The 18,529-nt window shown below is 34.4% G+C and overlaps 1 protein-coding gene across 1 annotated transcript; it reads left to right on the top strand.

Annotated features, from left to right (window-relative positions):
• The first annotated feature begins 4,571 nt into the window (after positions 1-4,571).
• On the top strand, positions 4,572-18,441 carry LOC120530016 (elastase-1-like). The gene is made up of 8 exons (XM_039754186.1): positions 4,572-4,605; positions 7,175-7,284; positions 9,441-9,550; positions 9,836-9,967; positions 10,663-10,799; positions 14,854-14,999; positions 17,604-17,750; positions 18,360-18,441. Exons 1-8 carry the CDS (start codon positions 4,572-4,574, stop codon positions 18,384-18,386), a joined length of 843 nt encoding a protein of 280 aa, XP_039610120.1. The 3' UTR covers positions 18,387-18,441.
• Positions 18,442-18,529: the final 88 nt, after the last annotated feature.

The raw sequence follows: 18,529 nt of genomic DNA, 5'->3' as shown, positions 1-18,529 counted from the left end.
TGTCAAAAACCAATTCTGGACCACCAGTCCATCACAGGAGGTTACAACTAGTGCATCATAGTGTGCTAAACTGGAACCAGTCCTGAATGGGGCATCCATCCATGCTGAACCATTTCATCGCATTTAAATATTTTATTAAAATTAAGCAACTGTGATATGAGTCTATGCACTTACAGAAAATGTAAATATCACAAGTCCTTAAAATACAAAGTAAAAGAAATTCTTCCAGAACATGTAATTACATAATTGGGTACCATCGTCACCATTTCTGGAACGATACAAAGCGTGACTTTCAAATTTTGCAATTAACAAAGACTTATGTGTCTATATGTATCCTGTTTATAAATATAAATACAAAACATAAATACTTAAAAAGGAGAATATCTGACAACCACTGAGTTAATTTTATCTGATATTTGGACAGAAAGTGTAATAATTAAAAAAGATTTTTTAAATATTGCAGTGTATTTCATAAAACCATAATAGCCTAATTGAATTAACTTAATTATTCAAACATTTATATTTAATTTTTAAAAATTACTACTTCAGAAAATATTCAGACTAAAATACATACATTTAGATTACCAGCTCTCTATAGCCAGCCCCTGCAAGCTGGCACTCCAATTTACAGGGAAAACTTAGGGGTTGGTGGCAGGATTGGCACTCCAGCCACTGTCAATAACCTGAGGCGTCACCTGCTGCACTCGGGTCCCAGCCCAGGTGGTTCATTGTCTGTTGGTTGCGGCAACGTGCTATCAGCGCATTCTATATATAATTTAATGCCTAAGAAAAGCTTTTAAAAGCACTGAATTGTTAATGTACTATAAAACACTAAAAACAAAAGAGGAAGTGTTAGTTTTTGCAATATAAAGAATGATAAAAAGTCTGCTTTCACTTACATATTAAACCAATTACGATAACGTAATTTCAAACCTGCTCCATCCAATTTAGGATAAGCATTAAACTATCAGAGCCCACACAAACCATACACAAACAAATCATTATAGTTTAATGTCTTTTTTGTTTATTTCTGAGTCTTTGATTTGTGTTAATTTTACTTTATTATTTGCTGTATTATTTACACCTATTAAATTCCTCGTATTTTCTGGATGGTTCCCCCAGAGGCGGGGCCACTTACTTCTCACTGAAAGGGACTGTCCTTAGCCCTGTAAAAACACAGGCAAAACCCACAGTACCTTGCAGTTCATTTGAATACACTTGGAGTGTTGAGTTCTTGGATTTGTGATTATTTGTTGTTCTCTGTGAATTTCTGTCTTTTTTACCTCTTTGCTCTGTATTTAGACTAATCTTTAGATTTGTGATTAGGACTTTGTTTGCTTTTGGCATTGCCTTTTTTTAAGGTATTGCCTTCTGTGTTCTTGTGCTCCTCTGAGCTTATTTTTGGTTCTACAGGGATTTATTTAATAATAAATATTTTACTTATAAAAATTATATAGAGCCCTCTGCGTTACTAGCTGAGGTTTTTGATGGAATTTCCCCCTCTAGTGGGCATTTTTGGAACTGTTTGGGACTTACATGCTTGGGAACGCTTCATAAGAACATTAAACACCTTAACATTTCAATATTATCTAGTAAAGGCCTAACATTATTTTACAATTTAAGCATAGTTATTCTCATACGAAGATGACTCATACGTATTCGCTATTATCTGAATATACCCTTTGCATTAAATAACGTGCCATTCTCTTGCCATTTAAAACTTGGTTGTAAAACATCATTCAATATTTATATTATAAATAACCAATTTACAAATACACGTTGCAAACTTCATTGAATTTTGTTAAAATAACAATAAAATTCCTTAATTTGACTCTTACCGATTATCATTGTGCTTCACTCAGACTTCAGTTACTTACAAAGCTTGTCATAAAACACGGAAAGTACAAACTTTACAATAAGATACGGCAGCTAATGGCGAGTGAGTGAGTTTGTGCAAAAACTGCAACTTGACTCTTTCTTACTTAAACTCTCAGCTAAATGTATTCTTTCAATGTGTTGTAAAACTGAAAAGTTGTTACCTTTCATAATAAAACTTAAAATCTTTAGAGATAGGGATAAAGTTAACATTAGTTCAATCCAAAACAAAATTAACTTTCATGTAACCTTAAAAAAAAAACCACATACACATTGAATATCACTGTGTGGAAACAGTATACATGCACAGTGCCAGTCAGTCAGGGGACACATATTGTATTGGGTAATTACATTCAGTTCCTCAATCATTATAAGAAATGAAATCAGGGCCATTTGTAAGGTTTGGCATCTGTAGGTGAAGCTGTAAATGTCGCAGCCAAACCTGATATACAGTATATATCATTATGCCTATACTATCTGTGCTAGGTGTCTAAGATGAGTTGAAATCAAATGCAGACCATGCAATGCACATGTCTCTGTCATATGCCATTTGGTACGGGATTCATAAAAGCACTGTTAATGTTTGTGATGTGCCACCTTATTAAAAGGACACGTGTCTGTGTATCTGTATACATGACTGGTTTCTGTGTTTGTCTTTTCAAAACATGGCACATCACAAACATTTTTAGTAATAACATTAAAGTGGATAGAGCCTCAGAGTTTTGACGGCAGTGTTATTCAAATTGTTTCAAGTATGCCGATAAACATTTATTGCATTGAATATTATAGGCTGTTATGTTTAAAAAAAATGTTGCACCCGATTTTGCTGCCTCAGGCAACTACCTGGTTCACGTAAATGGCAGAGCTAACCCTGAGTGGAATGACCTGTCATTCTAGATTTTAAGACATTAACATATTATTTGCTTAGAGACATGTAATACAAATAAGTAAAGTTTAGTTAAGTCAGACCCTGTAATATGATTTCAAGAATGGAAAAATGTTAAACATTATACTACTGTTACTGGAAAATGTAAATCAGATTACAGCATTGTATTACTTTGTAACACGTTAGCCCCAACTTGGCCGGCTACGAGCTTCATTAGAGGATGTTTATCTCTAGCTGGGCCTTAAAATTCATCCTCTCGGAGGAATTATCTCACATGGTTTCAAAAGAAGAGTACCCTTTGTAGAAATTCAGGCAGACTCTCATAGCTAGATAGTTTTTGTAGCTATATATTGTTTAACTTGGACAAATGGAAAAAGATGATCTGCTGTGGCAACCCCTAACGGGAGCAGCTGAAATAAGAAGTAGAAGAACATATTGATTTACTTGGCATCAGGCTCTTTGCTATACACTAACAGTATAAGTAAATTGTTGTCAAGCCTTTCTTAAGTCGACCCTCGATATGCGACCAGCCTGACATGCGAACAACTTGGTTTACGACCAAAATTTTTGTTTTGAATTGCGACCAACATGTTGAGTTACAACCCGAATGCGGTCACATGTATCCGCTTGTGCGATTTTATCAAACAGCCAAGAGCATTCGTAAGTGTCAGTTGGAGCCCAGATACTTGTGTTTGTGGACGTAATTTCGGTCAGTGCAGTGATTTATATATTTCGATAATTGATATCAAAATAGCCCCAAAAAAGCTAGAAAAGAAGCTAAAGAAGGAAGAGAAGGTAACAAAGGTAAAGAAAGCAATCACAATCGAAACGAAGAAGGAAATTGTGCGGAAATATGAGAGTGGCGTTTGTGTGACTGATCTCGCTAATATGTACAACATGTCGAAGTCCACCATCTCGACAATTTTACAAAGAAACTATTTGTATAAGGAAGCTCCTTTCAAACAATAACCTCCTTCCATTTCATTCTCCTCCTCCTCCCTTCCTGCAAGCCAAAGATGTCAACTTAAATGGTGAGTACAGTATGAAATTGTTGTTTCTGGTAGGCTAGGCACTTTTTATAACGTTTTGGTTAGTACATTAGAAAAACTATTGGTATTAATTATTGGTATAGCATTATCTTAAAGTAGCGTCATTATTGAATGTCTCCAACAGCAAAGGATAAGAGACAGTAAAGTCAGACTGAGCTCAATAATGAATTGGCAATTACAACATAAAAGAAAAAAAATGTTGTACTTTATCTAATCTTTATCATATTTAGCAATGATTGCTGGGATTACAACCACCTGTCCATCTTACCCTGGATAAAAAGGTTAAGAAAAGTGTCAGATAGATGAATGGTGTTCTTCTTGATAAATATAGGACTAGGACAACAAAAATGCAATCTGTTTAATGTTTCATTAGATTTATTGATTTAGTAGGATTCAAAACATATCAGATCATGATTATTCACACATAACTTTCTGTTCTGTGATACCTGTATAGTGCTCATACAAAATGCTAAAAATTTGCTACCATCTTAAGATTCAAAATGTGTGCTTCTTTGCACAATAAATCTGAAACAATGTGACAACGACCTGACAGGTCCTTTCCAGTTTAATGTTGAAACTCAGCCTTTGTGTGCATAATGAAAACTGGCCAAATTATTTTTATATTTGTAAAACGCTGAAGTTAGTGCGTTGGCTCAGAAGCCAACAATATCAGTTTTTCCATGGTAATTACTTTTCTTATCACTGTGGAAAAATATAAATAGCATGAGTGGGAGAATAAATCCTCATAATTCCCGGGCAAGATGTTCAAGTATATAATACTTTTGGCCTGCTACGGTAAGTAAATATTTTAGAAACACCACAATACTTTGGGCTCCTGTTTAATGAGAATACCAATGCTGAAGAGATCGCAACTGTAAAAATCTAATAAGACAAAACGTGAGAATGTGGCCATGTGGGTAAAAAACTAATGTAGCTTGTATGAATATTATATAAACAATCATTTTTAACTTTTGCTGTGGCTTAGTTATTTTTGAAAAGACAAATAGTTTTTCATTTTATTCCCCTTAGGACATATCATTGATTTTTTAGAGGCATATAGTGGAGTATATCTGTTGTTTTTAATATACAGTATAGCCCGACATGCTGAATATGCGTTAAAGGTGATTTGGAAGAGCAACAGGCAGCCCTACCTTCTTACAGCACTTAAATACCATTTTTAATTGTAGCCGGGCCAGCTTCTGGTTTATTCTGCCTGCTCTCCCATGGTTTTATGTGCGTTTCCCTACCATCTTAAGATTCAAAATGTGTGCTTCTTTGCACAATAAGGAGAATATCTGACAACCACTGAGTTAATTTTATCTGATATTTGGACAGAAAGTGTAATAATTAAAAAAGATGTTTTAAATATTGCAGTGTATTTCATAAAACCATAATAGCCTAATTGAATTAACTTAATTATTCAGAGATTTATATTTAATTTTTAAAAATTACAACTTCAGAAAATTTTTTGCAGCTTTCCAACAACACTCAAAACATATCCTGTTAGGTTATATAATACTGGTTGGGGGTTTAGTAAGCCTTCAGTTAATTAAATCACCTAAATACAAACATTGGTGTTATGAATAGATTTTTTTTTTTTTTATAGTTTGTTCCTGTGAAAGAAAGTTTACTCCATCAAAAATAAAAACCACAACTTTCTTCATATTAAAAACCACAACTGTCTTGATATTTAGTTTATAATTTCAAAATGTAATAAGAATCTGAAAATCTAACAACATCACAGTAAAGTTCGATAAATTCTGAAAAGAATGATAGCAAACATATATATGCAGGTTTTAAAATAAGCCTGATTTAAAGCGTGACAAAAAAGTGACATAAAAACATCACATAAAATTGTTGCACTTTTAGGCTTAGGATTTTATATATATAGAGAGTAGATTCATCTTAAAATTCATGTTGTGTAAATGAGGGGATCCAGACTGGTACACAATCAGTGATGAAATGTTCATATAGTAGGATCAAATATGTTTGAATAGTTGTTAACAGTAACACATTATAAAGTGTATAAAACATTAAGTAAAATACATTGAAAAATTATAATTATTGACAATTTTATCACAATTACTATTTTTTTTGCATGTAGTGTACTTTTAATAACACTTTGTACTTGTTGGGATTCTTAAATCAGGGTCTATTATCTTGGTGGAACTCTTTCAATTTGACACAACAGTTTAATTAAACCTTTAGAAAGAACAAGATGGTGTAGCTATTGGCTAATTTTATCACAGCATGAGGGAATAAGGCTTTGAAAAATTTCCCAATGGCCTAATGTGTCATTTTAAATGATAAGATTTGATCCCTTCTCAACTAACGCATTCTGTACAAAGAATACAAGACATACAGTATAAGCAAGTATTTAGTTGTGCAGTAAGGTTAAGAATGTCTGAACTAAAGTACATAATGCAATTAAATACATTTGATAATGCACTAGCTTCGATACAACATCATATATAATTTATATATATATAATTTTTTTTCAGGGCATGAGGATTTTTTGCTTAATGTAGAACACTTACATTTGAAATTTAGTAAGCACAATCGATACAGATATCTAAGACTTTGAATGAACTGCTTGAAGAGATGACTTTTGGCAAACTGTTCATTGGAGAACTGTAAATGTTAATATCTGAGACCACAGTACATGATTGCACGGCAGAAGTGTATGCGTTTTCTTGAAGAGCCAACTGTTTTCTTTATGTATATGTAAATGTGAATGATTAAAAATACCTATTGAAAACTGGGACATAATGGGAAATAAGGGCACTTGTAGCATCTGTGTTGCAGACGTTAAAGGAACTATGGTAAATTTGCCTTTATGAATGTTTACACAGTGCCTTTAATAATTAGAACAATCTATCGTGTGTCTGTATGTGAGAGAAAAACTGAAATTAGGACATGTTGAGAAAATTTTATTGTTTTTGGAGAAACAGCCCAAATAATGTCTACATTACAAATATCACAAGTAAAAATGTCTCATTGTAAAGTCTTTGTAGGTAGTGGTGAAACTGAAATGTTCTGACTATAATACGTTGTATGTTATTGGGATTTGTGTTCTGAAATATGCAAAATATAGAGTATCTCCTTTTTTATATTTAAATGACACTTTCACTTAAAACTTACAAATCACAAGAGCATAGAGATTGTAATTTCCATATGTCAACTGTTGGAGTGGTGTATTGCACATTAAGTGACTTCTCAGGGTCACAAAGTGAGTCATGTCTGCTCCATTTTATTAAACAAGATATGGAAATCTTGAAAGTTAATTTTGGAAGCTAAAAAATATTATCAACTAAATAAACTTTGCTTAAAATCTTTCAAAATTTGATTTTTTGTTTGCTTTCAGGGGTCATATCTTCAAAATGTGCATCAACTGATTACACTGTCCACAATGAACAGAAAACAGAGAGAGTTATTGGTGGAACAAATGCTTTACCAAAGAAATGGATGTGGCAGGTAAGAGGCATTGTCCAGACTAGTCCTCTCTAATGTAACATAAACTTAAGGAATAATGAAAATGAACTGCAAATTTCAACAACTATAGTCCACGGTGTTGAACCATGTTAGTCAGCCTGAAGAAGGGACCTGAGTTGTCTAGAAAGCTTGCATATTGTCATTTTTCTAGTTAGCCAATAAAAGGTGTCATTTTGCTTGACTTCTCACTTCAACACCTACAGTCAACAGTTATGATGGGCAAACAATTCTTGCCGACATGATTTATATCTGTTGTTTTTCACAGAGAACGTGGCTCAACTCTAGTAAATTAGGAGTGTATTCTCCGATCATAGTTTATTAAGAGTGACTCCTGGTATGATTTAAAAATGAAGTTAGAAGCAAATGTGTTTTATAGTTTTTACTTATTCATTTACTTACAGTAAGTTGACAAATACACTTGTTAGTTGTTGTCAAAATGATCTGATTTAATATAGAATATTTGATAATTGCTTATATCGTCTAAACGCTACACCCAAGTCTTGCCTTTAAGTTTGTGATTTTTTTCAATCGCTCTTATTTTTGTCTTATTTGCAAATTTCTAAATTTTACTCACTGTGCAATAAATATATTTTAAAAACTGCGACAATAAGCGGCTCCACTGAAAAAACATCACAATACCGACCCACTCTAACCTGGATTCTTTGATTTTAATCTGCAATTAACAAGCTATTAATCAGATTCTTTTATTTTACTAGTGGTGCAAACAGATTATATACTAAACATCAATCATTGGTGCAGAAGGCTTTTAGAATGTCTACTTTCACTGTTCACTCATGTCTGTTACTCCACTACTCTATGCAAGTTCCTCGGACAAACCTGTTCTACAGGATCTTCTCCGTCTAAGAACTTTGATTTATAAATGCAGACATCTGCATGTCTCTGTTCTGTGCGCTGTACTCACATTTGCGGAGCTTGTTTTCTACCTAGAGAATAATTTGGCAAGTTAACTACACAACAGGAGAAAGACAAAACATGTACAACTACATGTTTATAGCAATTGCAGATGGAGTATAATTTTTTATGCAATAAGTTAATATGGAAAAAGTTTAAATGTAACACATGCTGCGTGTAATAGACGGCCGGCAGCTAAACCTGGCCGGTATGCCTAGGGACTGGAAGGATGGGGAAGGCAGCTACTGTGAGACACTGCCTCCTCCAAGATGCTAGATTGCGACTTCCCTACATCATAGCGGTACACCAGATTCCTGTAGGGCACCATGGGATATGGAGTTTGGCTTCACAGCCCTGCTGGGTACTGTGGGTGCCACCAGGAGACACTGCCGGAGGACCTAGGAAATTATACTTTTTACATAACCTGGAAGTACTTTCGGATCATGGAGACATCTTGTACTTCTGGGCTAATGAAAAACTGAAATTCTCTATCTTACTTGAAAGTGCTGGCAAGTCACGTGGATAGAAGGACGGAAGCAATTCCAGGTCGGACCATATATAAATGACTGCTATGAACCCAGCAGGCGAGCCAGACTGGGGAGGAGGTGGATGAATCTTGCTGGGAGGTGTGGAGAAGAAAGAAAGAGAGAGAGAAATATTGTGTAGTGGTTATTGCGATTGCTTATTTACGTGGTTATAGTGGCTGTGGTGCTTGGAGGACACTGTATAAGAAGAAAGAAAGGAATAAATAACTTCTTAGTGTTTTTACCCTGTGTCCTGCATGTCTGTCTGTTGGGTTAAAGGGGCAGCAGTGACCCCTAGCGTCCCCAAGTGTAAGAATTTCTAAATGTAATGTTTCACAGTGTGAAAGCTACAATGAATGTTACTTGGACATGCAGGTAAGAATTAACTTTTCATAACAATTCTAATATTTCAATTATATAACTAACATTATAAAGTCAAGCAGATGGTACTGCTGCTTTCTAGAAAAAAGTGCAGCATCTGATCATATAATCGATTTTCAGTTTGTTACTGCATAATTTTCCACCATATGAAGAAAATGCTAACTACGGTATATAAATTTAATACAGTATATACATTTCAATCATAAACCATGTGAATAATTATTGAAATAAAAATAATTTTAGATTAAGACGCGTACTGTGTAATTTGGAGAGAGCTCTCAGAATTGTCGCAAAAAACATTTCTTTTTTTATTTTCAACAGGTTTCACTGCAGTTTGCGTATGAGTCTGACCCATCTTACTACTACCATACATGCGGAGGCAGTCTGATTCACCCATTGTGGGTGATGACAGCAGCTCACTGTGTAGACAGGTAAGTAAGGCCATAAGCCTTCCATCTGATAGGTGCTATGCCTCAGGAATAATGTTATTTAGTTCTGGCAGTTGTACTTGAGATACATTTTATTTTTTGCTTCTGAAAATGCTGTCCGTGTACATTTTTAATCCATTCAATAACTGTTTCTCATACTAAAAAAATATGACTGAGTTATAAAATACATGTTTGCCTTTAATCTTATTGTATGCTAATCAGTTTTTTGAAGTATAAGTTAAAAAGGTAAATTCTGTTTACAAATATAACTTTGCATTGTCTTTACAGTCCTCGAGGAAAAATCTACCGTGCTGCTCTAGGAGATTACAATCTTTTTGAATATGAAGGCAGTGAGTTGTTTATCCCAGCAGATAAAATATTTGTCCATGAGCAGTGGAACCCTTATGATCTGAGCAATGGGTGAGAAATTCTGTACTTTACAAATTAAAATTCATAAATAGTTAGGATTATACTTTGCAATGAACTGGCTACCTTTCCATGTTAGTTTCTGTCTTGCGCTCAGTGCTAACAGGACTGGCTCTAATAAGTTTACAGGGTCAGTATTATTGCCACATGTACAGATTAAAAGTGAAATTATTACTTGCATGTGCTAATCAACATGAAATACATCATTTCATGCAGCAGCTCCATAATTTAGGGTGTCAAATTCAGTTCCTGAAGTGCTGTAGTCATTGTAGAAATTTTGCCTTTTCTTTAAAACACTAGTTTATAGCCCATTACACCAAGCAACACACAGAAATGTAATTTTCTTTAAAGCATTGAATTCTAGCCCATTACACGTACTTTCTTATAAAGGCAATTATTTTACACAGATAACACAGTTTAGAAATGTCTAATTACTACTGTAATACTACTGTATAAAATATATTTAGATATACTTAATTTGCTCTGTGCCTCAGTTTCCAACCTGTTCATCTTCTATCCCGCTTATCTAGTTTAGTATCTTGCGTTTGTGCAAGACAGGAACAAAACCTGAATAGACTTCCAGTCCATTGCAGATTATTGACTAAAATCAATGAGACATTTGCAGTATGCTACCCTAATTTGTTCTTGTATTGCTGTTTTATTAATTTTTCTAATATTTATTTTTTAAGAAATGATATTGCCCTGATACGCCTACAGTACCCAGTTTACAATAACGGCTATGTTGAGTTAGCCAATCTGCCAACATATGATGAAATTGTACCTCATAACCATCCATGCGTTATTACTGGATGGGGTCTGACTCAAGGTAAGTTTAAAATATTAAATATGATTTGTTAATAAGCGTGTACTATACAATAAATGAGTTGAATGACAGGTTTATATAGCCTTCAGTTTATGACGAATGAATGATTAATTTTCTTTTTCAATTTATTGATATAAAGTGATATTTATAAAAGTGTTCATTCTGAGCCTTGCACAGATGGTGAAAATAAAAACTTAATAGAAAAGCGTGTCTCACAGTTAAGTTTACAAAAACAAGAAAGTAGCCAAAGAGAAGAAAACAAAAGCACAAGGCTAAGAGCAATTGACAAAAATAAGAAGCATTTCTTTGTTTCAGTTTAAGTTTTGTGCTGAATGTGGTACTTTTTGGAAAACTACAATATTCACCATTTTCTGTCTTTTAATAACTAAAATATACTCTTGTCATGTGGGAGCTTTGAAAAAAATTGTGGTGTGAAACCATGCAGCTGGTGGTCATATAAATCGCCAGAAAAGAGCGGATCGGGGACATCACTGGTCGAGTAAGGACCTGGGGGAAAGAACTCAGATCCTAAGAATCAGTGTGGTGGTGTGAACTAAATTGTAGAGAGCCAGCCCACCTCCTAGCCATCACATTTGAGTTCTTCTCCTGCCTCAGTACTAGACCAGTGATGACACTGGACTGGTCTTTTCTTCTGATTTATGTTGAAAAAGCTACATTGTTTCACACCATGATTTTTGAAAGTTCCTACAAGAAAGAGTACTTTTTTGTATTAAATAATGAACATTATGACTGTTCCCCTTTCAAAAATGTAGCATTTTTAAAATGTGTGGAAAGACTAGTTGTTTCTGAGACTACTTCAAATGCATAAATACAATTTGGAAATATTTGACATCCATCTTAAACTCACACTTTCATATTAAACAATTGTTGTTTACTGCACCAAAACGTAATCATAATAATAGCATAGACTCAAGTCCCTTTCCAAAGATAGTCAAGATTATACAATACAGTATAATAAAATATCAAAATTGTTAATAACACAGATTATAAAGCAATTATTATTTTAAAGTTGAACTGATGAGTAAAGACTGTCAGGTTTGAATAAAGAAATGGTCATGTTGAGGAAAAAGATGTGTTTTGGACTTAAAGGAAGATAAATTTGTGTATTTACAGAGATATATATACGAGGGGAAGTCAAAAAATAAAGGGGCATTTGAGAAAAGGGACATTTATTCTAATGATAGATATGTGAAATGTACCTTATTTTTCTACATAACCTCCCTGGACTTCAATGCACTTTTCCCAACGTTTCACAAGTTTTTGATTCCGTCGGAAAAAAGTTTTTCGATTACATCTGCAACCAATTTTGCAATCAACGACTATCACATTGTCCTCAGTGGTTGACGTTGATGGCCTGCCCGATCTTTCTTCGTCACATAAAGAAGTTCTTCCCTGTTTGAAGCGCTCTATCCATTCGTAGATCTTGCTTCACGATAAACAGTTGTCACCATACTGTGCTTGCATTCGACGAATAATGTCCGCAGGTTTAACACCTTCCGCAAACAAAAAGCGAATCACTACCCTCATTTCCTCCTTGGTGCAGATCGACAATGGAGCTGTCATGTTTAATGGTCTGCTTCACTCCAACGAATAACGCGGGAATAAGAGTTACACGTTGTATAGAAGTGTTGGCGACTACACTCATTCAGCGATGGATACGAGCAGTGTTACCAAACTCTGAAAAGACAAATTAAAAAAATCCCTTTACTTTTTGACTTCCCCTCGTATATATAAAAATGTTGAGGTGGGGTAAGACAGATCACAAAATATACAATTTGGGATGTCAACCAAATCATCCCATTTAATTAACAAAAAAATAAATCCAATAAAAGAAACACTTCTTGGTGTTTTGTTTATATTTTTGTCTAACGGCTAGAAACATATCTCATTCAAATCTCAGCCACAGAATTAGGGCTCAATTACAGGAACGGGTTGCTCGCGTAATAAAAGACGCCTCCCTCTGGGCAGCCGGATTTCTTACTGCTGAGGAACTGGAAGGGGCGGGGCTAAGTCCCCCCACTGGGCAGGGAACTACAGGGAGCAAAGGAGAAGAGAATGTTAGTAACAGCACCCCCTCTCGCCCTGGCATGTTATTACATACCTCGATCATGCAGGCGTGACTGTTTATATTTTCTAACCACTTTACTCTCTTATTACTCTTGCTAATTCCAATGGAAGAGCACAAAAAAGTAAAAAACAATCCAAATGGAAAAATCTGAACACATTGTAAAAAGCTAGCAATGGTTACAGAAATGTCAAAAGTGTAAGAAATTTTTTTATATTACATGTCATATTATTAAAATTACAGTCTTTTTTTACAGTCATTCAGAACAAGATTAATATTACTTTTTTAATTATTATGTTTTTAATTATCAATAATCATTCTGCTACAGCTTCACACCTTGAAAGTTCTAGGCTGAAATCTTAGCTCAGTCCCTGACTGTGTGGTGTTGCAGGTTTCATTGTGTCACCATATTTTTATTTTTTCCTGGTACTCCATTTTGAATGATGATGCCCTGCAGTGGGTCAGTGTTTTGTTCAGTACTTGCTTGTGCTTTGCTTCCCTGGAATCAGGGCTAAAGCTTTAAATAAAGCTGCCAGAGACAAATCATTTTTTTGCTGCCTTCTGTGCCCCCCTCCATATATTCTTACCACAAACATATACCCTAAATCCACAAAAAATATTGTGATATAGGCCTCACAATACAATACTCTGATGACACATTGCATCCTCATAAAAATGGACATAATAATAAATAACATATATTTAAAATCATTGAAAACATTTATTTTTATAAGAATGAAACATACAAAATAGGCATTCAAACCAATAAAAATTTATAAATTAATCACCCTTCAAAAATAATTTTCAGTTTTCCAATTGCAAAATTAAATGTAAAATAAAACATTTCTCTTCCTTGGCCCTTTAAACTCTGTTCTGCCTTTTTTAATTAAACACACATGTTACCAACTTGAGTTTTATTTGTTAACGTTCATTGTACACATCATTTGACCCCTTAATAACATTCCAGAAATTAACAACATTTTACAAATTAATATACAGTATTCCCAATATGATACCCGAAAATCTTAAAAACAGACACCGATATCAGGCACTAATATGGATATTCAAAACGCACATTCACCATTTTGATTTTTGCAAGCTTACTGTACAGTGATGCTATGTGAACTGTGCTGTGTGAAATTTGAAGCTTTTAAAATTTAAACATTCCTCACAATTTTTAAAGATGGTATATACATAAGGAGCCAGGTGTGTTTGCAATTCTTAAGGCTCAGAATGTTTTGTATCATTATTTTGTACTGTTAACAAATGCATGAAAATGTCGTTAACAAAGTGCCACATGAGGCGAGCGCCTCTACACCTCACCCCACGTGCCGGCCCTGGCATTAAAGTATGTCACACAGCTGGAAACTGTAGCAAACCATAAAGACTTGCAGCAGTATTGCTTCATGTTTTAAAGTGTTACTTGCCACATTATCTCAAGTTATAGGAAAACATCAAATGAGATTTCCAAAACCACATGAAAAATGACATAATGATCAAGACAGTACCATTTAGACACAAGACTGCAATCTACAAATAATGAATGACAAAAGTAGTAAGTTAGTGACAGTCAGGACACGTAAAAGCTATCATAAACCAGAATGGCAATGTATTATTTTGGAGGAATTATTCATTGTATAGTCAGGTTTCTTATATTATTTGGATCTACTCATGTGTGAATATACCAGATAGATGTTGGTATGGAATGAAAAGAAAAAACAGGGAGATGACTGATGAAAGCATAAAGAACAATAAGCTTTTTTAGGAAGCTAGGTCAGCAGAGCAGCCTAGCAGTTCAAGGTTTTTCACATCTCTTCCCTAAGTGCAAAGGTTCAAACTAAATCTGACTTTAGTGAAAGGTGCACCCATGCTTAACAAATCATGGATGATTTTGTGAAAATGTATTTTTATTCATTGTGGATTTGTTTCTGTACATTTTATTTCACCTCTTGCTTTCATTAACTTTGGCAGCTGGTGGCAGCATTCCTGCAATCCTACAAGAAGCCGTTATTCCAGTGGTGGAATATCCTCTGTGTTCAATGAATAACTGGTGGGGAGACACTGTGAAAAACACAATGGTGTGCGCTGGTGGAGATGGGATTATTTCAGGATGTCAGGTAGAAGTTCTGCATTGTACTTGCTGATTTTTACTGCATAGGTGGAGCGTAAGGAATGTCCCAGGGACCTACCCCCTTAAAAAGTGCTTTTTTCCTCAACATTTTTTTTCTTTTTTATTTTGAGGCCACAGCAAATGTAAATATCTTAATAATCAACATATACAATAATTAAATCCATCCTCTCCCTCTTGCATGTTGGTTATAAAACAAAGAGTAAAACATTCTGTATGACTTCGATCCAAGTTAGTCTATTATTTCAAATTTAACTTATGAGGGGTTATTTCAACTTATATATATACATATTTTTTTATACAAAATCTTCCTATTTTAAACGTCAGATAACTGCTCCTGTTTGTGAACAGATCCTCAGTAGTCAGTCCAAGTTATTTATACGGCTGTAGAGTCGCACGCATGTGCCCACCTTTAAGACACGTCACACACCATTGTTAAAAAATATTTAGTAAACAAAAATTTCTTCTCCATGAAGTAAATAAAAACATTATAAACATTCTACCAGTCAAAACAAGTAAACCAATCCCAGCATGCACCCAACTTTTATGTCATGCATACATTTTCTAATGGGCTTAAACAATAAGAAAGTGCTTATTTTGCCATAATTACAATAAGAAGTGAAAAAACTAAAAAAAAATTAAAAATTCTGTGATTTACATATCATAGTATGTGTGCGCTTTTTCGCAACTTCAAAGTTTTAAATTTGTTAATGTAAGTGAGATTTGGCTTATATTATATCTTTATATTTGTAAGAGCCATTTTCCTAGTTCTATAACAGTCATAAATATTTTGACTAGATGACAATGCATAAACAATGGGAGGTTCCTATAACCCCCATAAGTACAATTGTATTGGTATATTCTTGCCATTTCTAACAGCTTTGAGTAAACATTATTGTTCATTTAGTGACAGCCTTGCCACATGTAAGGTGTAGAGGCATACGGTTTTTAACCATGCTTGTGATCGTGCTTGCACACGTGACCTTGCCTGATGGCCTACGGGCTCTTTGAATGTGTGAAGTAACACATAAAAAAAACTTGTTTATTTAAATGCTGTTCTGTACACTTAAAGCATATAGAAGAAGAAATTAAGAACCTTTAAGTATAGAAATAACTAAAGTTTCTCAAGAAAAGCTAAGTTTATAGAAGATACATTTTTCCTTTTTTTTGCCGTTTATTCTACGTGTGTAACTATTTTTTCTTTTATTCTTGTGTGGATTATTTGCTTTTAATTTTCACTAAATATTTTAAAAGAAACTTTTGGACTGTGAGATTTCTTTCAACACACATTTCACCCGTGCTTGACAATGCCTTACCCTGTGGCGGCTACAATATTATTAAAAAATCATGATGTTTCAATTGGGATATTTTTTTAGGGTTTGCCTGGCTCCCCAGCCAAAATGTCATATTACACCCATAATTTATTGTATCACTGTACTCCCCACTGTACAGTAAGTGTATTGTTAATATTTAATGGAATGGAATGTAGGTATTAATAAAACACATTGTGGACAGTGCTCTATGATTCTATGTAAGGTAAGGCTACATGATATACTGTATATAGATATGTGTGTTTAGTGCATTTAGATAAAAAAGTGACAAATGCTGAATATATCAGCAGGTTATTCATATCCCAGCCTGATGTAAAGTACAGTCCATCACATTAATAAATGAAGATAGGCAGAAGTCAATCCCAATTTTGAATATTTTATGTCTTGCAAACACAGGTTGTAATGTAACACACTTCGTTCCAAACATTAATTGCTTTACATTTAGTAAACTCTGTATCCAAATGCTGTAATAAAAGAATTTTTGGCTGTTAATCATTTCCACAATCTTAAACTGCTATTCAAAAATGCATTTGAAGGAAATGGATGATATTTTTTCTCGCACAAATGGCTTTTAAATCAATGCATGCAGAAGTGCAGAATAAAGACAAACAATGAAGCAACATTTATTGCCACAAAGCATAGGAATGAACATCCTTGGGAGCATTTCATGAATAATCAGAACAGCTTTTGGAACCTGGTTCATTGGACAGTGCCAAAAATGTACAAATTCTGTTGCATTATGAATTCCTAACATCTTTTTAGTGACATTTAGGTAAATGTTTATAGCAACTATTATTTGAAAAAAATGAAAGGATTTAGCATGTGATGATCATAAATTAACTGATAAAGTGTGTAACAAGTAATTAAGAAGCAGTGCTAATCTACATGTATTATGAATATTACATGGCTTGCTTGGAGTTCTTATTAGCAATTTGAACATTTCTTTGAAAATGTTAACACAGTAATCACACATTTTCATTTCATTTGATTTCTATATTTCTGACTAAAATGTGGCTGTCCATAAAGGTTTTTGTTCTCTGGCTTTGGCTCATAAGATGCACGTTCCCAAATTATGTTTGTTTTATTTAGACAGGCTTTTATCTTTGTGTATTAAGTGTTTTATTATGTGATATCAGCACTGCACAGGTTCTCCACTGTAATACACTATAGAATTTTCCTAATTAAAGAAGAAACAATAAATCATTGCTGTAATAATTAAGTCTTTTGGAGTATGTGCATACTAATCCTGACATCTGTTAAAGGGTGATTCTGGAGGTCCGCTGAATTGCATGACAAATGGAGCCTGGTCTGTTCAAGGCATTGTGAGTTTTGGTCCTGTTGGATGCAACTACTTTCAGAAGCCAACTGTTTTCACACGGGTGTCAGCTTTCTTGGACTGGATATTTAACGTGAGTATTAGCATTATGGTTTCCATCTTCAGAGAGGAAGGCAATGTATTGTAATGTGATAATAACATTTATTGGGCCTCAGGTTTTTGCAGCTTCATTGTGGCTGTGGCTGTGCAATGAAGACATTTGAAAGTTAAGGCACTGAACGTGTTCCCTGTCACATATTCAGGACTGGCATACTTAGTGTGAGTGGGTGTGCAATGGACTGGCACTGTTCAGGGCTGCTTCCTGTCTTGCTCTCAGACTACGGCCACCTTTTACCCTCAACTGGGTTTAGCAGACTTGAGAAGGTTGCATTATGTTGTGCACCTCTAAGCTGGCCTTGTATGAACAAGCTGTACCATTAGTGGATTGGTCCATCCATTACGGTAGTAAAGGCTACTGGAAAATAAATGAATGGATCAATGAGTGGGTGAAGGGGATGGCAGACTGGCATCCTATCTAAGGTTGTCTTTTGCCCATGCACCTTTTGTCCTGTGATGACTCTGTAATTGAAAAAACAAGGTGAAAAAGTACAGGGAAGAATATTAAAAAATATAAACAACAAAGGTCTTAAATATTTAGTACTTTTTCCACTTACTCAAATTTTTGCTTTTTTATATTTTTCAGATAATTGATGTCAACACAAAGATGTGAAGTGCAGCAGTTCTTCTGTATGCAATAAATTAAAAATCATTTAACTGAACTGCAATAGTGGTGTGCGTGTATTTACTATTATCATTTTCTATGTTCTCTGTGGTGGTAAACAGTTTGTTTAAGATGATAGCAAATACCACAAA

Source organism: Polypterus senegalus, chromosome 5 (genome assembly GCF_016835505.1).
Source record: "Polypterus senegalus isolate Bchr_013 chromosome 5, ASM1683550v1, whole genome shotgun sequence".
Lineage (NCBI taxonomy): Eukaryota > Metazoa > Chordata > Cladistia > Polypteriformes > Polypteridae > Polypterus > Polypterus senegalus.
Note: the sequence above shows the minus strand (reverse complement) of the source record. Positions and strands in the feature narration are given on the sequence as shown.